Source organism: Lipotes vexillifer, unplaced genomic scaffold (assembly GCF_000442215.2).
Source record: "Lipotes vexillifer unplaced genomic scaffold, Lipotes_vexillifer_v1.1 scaffold368, whole genome shotgun sequence".
Taxonomy (NCBI): domain Eukaryota; kingdom Metazoa; phylum Chordata; class Mammalia; order Artiodactyla; family Lipotidae; genus Lipotes; species Lipotes vexillifer.
In genome coordinates, this window is record NW_006770215.1 from 478924 (window position 1) to 484923 (window position 6000).

General features: G+C 35.0%; 1 protein-coding gene across 1 annotated transcript in view; it reads left to right on the forward strand.

Annotated features, from left to right (window-relative positions):
• TRDN (triadin) overlaps positions 1–6000 on the forward strand; it is a 377023-nt gene that overhangs the window by 181950 nt on the left and 189073 nt on the right. The window contains exons 11-12 of the mRNA XM_007446048.1: positions 1402–1461; positions 2502–2561. Of these exons, the coding sequence (XP_007446110.1) occupies positions 1402–1461; positions 2502–2561 (120 nt within the window). The remainder of the gene's footprint in view (positions 1–1401; positions 1462–2501; positions 2562–6000) is intronic.

Here is a 6000-nt window from a genome sequence, read left to right on the forward strand (position 1 = left end):
CTTTAGGAAAAGGCAAAGTAGCCTTCCATTTGTTTATTTCTAACTCCAGAACTATCAAAATCTGACTTCTTGACTTTCTGTTTCTGACTGGATGAGCTGTAAAGGTACACTGTAGACAGAGTGTGAATATATTTCTCCCTACAACACTAACTTATCTCTAGGAGTCATGAAAAGAGGTTCTTTGTAAATTATACTTCTGACACTGCAAGAAAGCGTTGGCTTTGATCTCATAGGTAAAAAATCTCTATACCTAAGGGAATGAATTAATTCCTATATCTAATAAGATGCCATCGTTAGTAGGCAACTTAAGCATTGATACTAGAAGTACACATTGAATTTCTTCAGCATAGTAACAATCTCATAATAGTTCTGGGTAATGAACATCTTTGAATGCCTGGCATTTATACTTGAGTTGGAGAGACAAATGGCAAAGAGAAAAGTATTTCAAATATAAGGTAAATCGCATTACTAACTGAAGATAAAAATCAGTCAGTTTCCAACATTAACTGTGCTTGTAGCTGCCTCAAACCTAACAGTACTGAATATTCCATTTCAACAACTGTGTACTTCTACATGACTTTGTTATTTAAAATGAGAACACTTACCCGAAAAATGTCCGGGGATGTCTAGTTGTTACATGGCTGTTGCTGGGCAGCATTTGAAGTTCCCTCTGCCCCTCAGACCAAGGTTTTCTTAGATCTCTGAAACAGAAATCTTCCATAAAGAAGTCTAGAGGTACCACAAACTGTCAAACTGTTCTGTGTGTCATCCAGACTTAACAGCAACCTCTGGGTGCAAATATAGTCTGAGCACACTGGTTGATATGGCCACTCAGAAAGGGCAGTGGAAGTTATGTCCCCAATATGGTGCCAGATAAATGTCACCAGAATCCAAATGTCTGTTGATAAGAGGCAGATCTGAAAAACAGTTAAATCAAAATAGATATTGTTAATGGCCTAATGTATTATTGCTAATGAAACTGAACATATGAAAAGAAAACAAAAAATAATTCTTTTAGCTTACCTGCAGCATTGTTTCTCAGAAATTATATTTTAATTTTCAACATTAATATCTTACTTTGGGCACTAGACAAACATTTGGTTCAGAAAGCTTGAACTATCTTGTTCATTTTTTTGTAAACAGTATTAGCAGCCCACAATTTTATGCACTTACTGTGAGCCAGGCACTGTGCAGAATGCTTTGAAAACATATCTGACTTTGAAGGAAGTACTGTTACTTTACAAATGAAGAAAATAAGGCTTAGTGAGATTAAATCACTTGCTCAAAGTCACAGAACTATCTGGAGGCAGAATTGACTTTAATGGTAATCCTTCATTCAAAACTTCATTTTCCTTTTGTACTAAATTTTCCTAAAGGAAATATTTTAAATTTCTTCTCTAGAAAAAGAAGAAGAAAAGAAGAAAGCTGAGAATAAAGTGACTTCTGAAACAAAAAAGAAAGGTAAGGAATTTAAAAGCTAACACATGAATTAATTAGTAACCATTTGTAATATTACTGGTAAAGCTACTGTTTTCTAGGAAAGAAATCCCCTTAACAATTTTATTGTCATTGTTACTAACAAACAAATATAAGTATTCCAAAAAAGTAGAGATTGATAAATTTTTAAAAGAAAATTCAAGCCTAAACACTTTAAAAATTTGTTACTGATTATTTTTTTTCTTTCTTAGGAGTGGTGCTCAATTCTACTTCATTACTTTACTTGATTACATATATGAATATGAAGTTTACTATCCAATTAATTTAGTTTAATAAAATTGTCTATCAAAAGAGAAAATTATTGGGCTTCCCTGGTGGCGCAGTGGTTGAGAGTCCGCCTGCCGATGCAGGGGCACGGGTTCGTGCCCCGGTCCGGGAAGATCCCACGTTTTGTGGAGCGGCTGGGCCCCTGAGCCATGGCCGCTGAGCCTGTGTGTCCGGAGCCTGTGCTCCACAACAGGAGAGAGGCCCACGTACCACTAAAAAAATAAATAAATAAATAAATAAATAAAAAGAGCAAATTATTGAATGTATGGGAAAGAAAGTAGTTAGTTGGTTTGCTATGTTTTGTTCTTTTTTGAACGGTTACTTTCAAATAGCACATCTGAAGTCCCAAATGAGCCCAAGAGATTTCTCAGCTTCTGACATGCTTGCAGTGGCCTGATAGCCCAGGGAACATTCAATATATTCCTTTTAATGTCCTTTAGAAAAACTATTGAATTGTATCATAATTAACAATGCCATCTAATGTTCATACTGTCGTGAAATTTTTTTTTTTTTTTTTTTTTTTTACCTTAGCAAAAATTTGCTCCTTCCCTGAAGGGATAGCACACCAAAACCAGTGTTCTGTTACAAAGGTGCTAGTTCACTCATATTTGACATGACTATGACTGTAATGTAGAATCACTCTATACAAGATGAATTGGATGTTAATGGCAGTAAAATGTGCCCTGAAATATATGATAATTAAACAGATGTTTATAATTTTCTCATTTTACTACCAGAAAAAGAAGATGTCAAAATGAAAACTGAGAAGGAAACTGCCATGGATATAAAGAAAAAAGGTATTGTACTTTCTTTGCTTCCTTAGTCAGATTATGTTCAGGATGTTTGTTAATAAAGGAATCTTTGGGCAATGTAAACAAATTTAATATAGGTACTTAAGTCTGTCCATGTCCAGGCTGTCAAAGCAAAACTTGCACTAGACAAAGTTAAACAGGCAAGGCAGACTTTATTCAAGGCTATTGCAATAGGGGAGAGAGACCAGAACTCATTCTGAACTCAATTTCACTGAAACAAAAAGCAGGAGAGTTTTTAAGATCTGGAAAGGGGTGGGAGGATTGTAGGCCATCTGTGTTTGCTGATTGGCCTTACTCAAAAGAAGAGAAAACTTTCTCTTATTTTCATGTCAAGAGTGTAGTTTTACAACTTGGAGCAAGGCACCCAAGGGAGTTAGGTTCCTACCCTCCCACAGAAACTGGGAGATAGAAGTACTATCTTTCTTGATGATTACATTTCAAAGGGGTGGCTCCCAGGCCTCTGAGAAAGGCACACATGGGTTGTAAAACTGGCAGGAGGCTTTTAAGAAAATTTATATCTTGAAAGATCAGAGAGAGAATTTACAAGTACAAGTTTTCTAAAGTAAATGCTCTAAGAAAAGGGAAGTCAGGACCCGAAGGACAATAAGGTGCCTGTCTAAGTTTGGTGAAGGTGAAGAGAACTTTAAGGCCATCTTTTTCAAGACATAATGAAATTGAGTTATACATGGTATAACTTCACTTTGCAAAGGTAAGAAGCAAAGAATGCAAAGATAATAATGCATTCCATTAAGAAACAGCTTAGATTTTTGCATTAAATTTAGTTCTGCTTTTACTCTTGTTCAAGCATGAATATCTGCTTTTGTTCAAGTTAAGCTTAAATCTAGGTGAAAAGATATGTTGTTGTCTCAAGTATTATGGTTTGGTGATAAGTATTTTCACCCCAAATATTTCCTTCATTAGTGTCAGTGATGCTTGAAATTCCACCATTAGAGATATTCCATTCCTTTGAGTTATGAAAGAATTGTCCTCTATTAAAATGCAAATCTCTTAGGGCCTGTGTGCATGGGGTAACAAATGAATTCCTCTCAGCTATTAACACTTAAAGTGAATGAGACTTCTAGATCTTCCCTGTGTGATAATAAGCTGAAAACATTGTCATAGAAACTGAGTCAATAGGTAAGCTTAAATGAAGGTGAAGTTGAAGAGAGCTTCAAGGTTGGACATGGTGTGGAGAGAGCAGATTGGGCTGGATGCCATTAGTGAAAACTTCCCTTCCTAGGAAGTAATAGCATACGTTGGGAAAAAAACGTGGTGAAGGACGCTGAAAAAGAAGATCATAAGATGACAAACTAGACATTGATTACTCTTAGTAAGTAGCAAATAGGAATTACAGGAAATCCCTACATCATGCTATAAGTGGGGTAAAAATATTGTAAAATACTGAGAGTTACATGATTGCATGGCTCATAAAATATCCAGGAAGAGACAGCCATGTGTTCTCTTGAGTTTGGGACTTGATTACTGATTACTTTGCATTGGAATTATTATTAATTTTATTATTGAACATTCATTTATTTTGTTTATTTAAAACATTCTTTATTCTCCTGGTGAAATATGTATCTTGTCATAAGAAAGTGAAAACACAATTCTGACCACATGATGATGCTGAGAAACTGGTTGCTTGGGTCATTGTATCTGTGACAGCTATATGATTGAGTGCTAAAGAGAAACAAGTTTTTCCTGGGCCATCAGTTTTACTAAAGTATTTGCAGAGGAAAGTTTTGAATTGTAATTGTCAAAGTATTTATCATAGGTGTGAAAATGCAAAATCATGAAAAATGCTTTTGGCAAAGCACAATGGTGTGTGTGTGGTGGTTGTTTTGATTTGAATTTTGTTTTTGAGGGGAAGGGCACAACACTTTTCTGTTCAGAGTGATGGGAAAATCTGATACTTCTCTACTACTGGGAGACCTGTGTTATTAGCCCAGCAGTCATGTCAGAGTGAGATTGTGCACCACTGGCAAGAGGAATGATTATGCCAATATCCCTTCCTGCAAGGCCAGTGCTTAGCCATTGAAGCAGAGACTGAACTGGGTGATTGCACAGCACATCAGGGGAGGGCTGCTCAGCAAGTGTTGAAAAACAAGCTTGTCCTTCTTGGAATCAGTTTTCAGTTTGTTTATATGTCATTTTTACTTTTAAATACACAAAACCATTGGCTCTTACAAATCAGTTCAAATTCCTGATTAAAATATGCATAAATTATTAGTTTGCAAGCTCTTAATTTCCAAATACTCAAAATTGTGTGTGTGTGTGTGTATGTGTGTGTGTGAGAGAGAGACAGAGAGATTCAATTAGTGTTGATTTCTAACTCATGTTTCTTTTTAGAGTTTAATAATTCTCCAACTATATTTTCATGTGAGAGCAATATGCTTTAGAAATAGCCAGTTTGAAACTTATTATGAAAGTAGTAAAAATTTCTAGAGGTTACGCGAGAAAATTGAGAATTACCTGAAATCTTGAAGAGCCATGATACATATGTTATTTCTTCCTAAAGTAGTCAGAGGAATATGGCAGAACATCTGATATCATTACTGTAGTCCCAAATAGTAGCAAATTTACAAGACGTAAAATATGCCTAGATGCTTATTTAATATATGGGTTTTATCGTGGCATTTTATTACATTTATAATAACTTTCATATTATTTATGATTATAGAACATATAATGTATTTATATGTTATATTATTATTTTATTTTACTATATTTATATTTTATTATTATATAGGTGCAAATGAATCTAAGGTTTAAGTTCTAAGGTTTGATAAAAGAGCCTCTGCTGTATGAAACTTGTAAATCACACTTTGTTAGTCATCTGTTAGGGAAAATGTGGGTGGGGTTTTATAGGATATAAAATTGCCAGTCCATGAATTGAAATTCGGTAAGTGGTACACTGAGATTCATTATAATAATTTCTTGTTTGTATATATATGAAATTGTCCATGGTGAAAAAAAAGCCCAAATATGTCGTTTAAAAACATTGAGAGAAATGAAAAAAAAAAAAATCACCAAGATATTTTTACAATGTTATGAGGTATGTTTTACCCTGAAGAAATGCTATGAAAAAAGAAAAACAAACAAGAAAGGAAATAAAAACTTTTAAAAAACATGTTCCTATGTTTGTATCAGACTTCCGTGCTAGATATACAAACCACTCTAGATGATATAAGCAGAGAGACGTCTGTACAGGGAACTGGATGCACACACAATTGTTGGACGGACTAGAAGAATTGATGTCAGGAGACTACATTGGATTATTGAGCACCCAGGACTATCAATTGGCTAGGAAGCTGCTTTGTTCTTCAAAGCTGCCTCCACACCTGCCTCTTTGCACCCACAGAAAATGTTGAGGACAGCCTCAGCCACTTACATCAAAGCGACCTTGTTTGGTAAAGCATTCCTG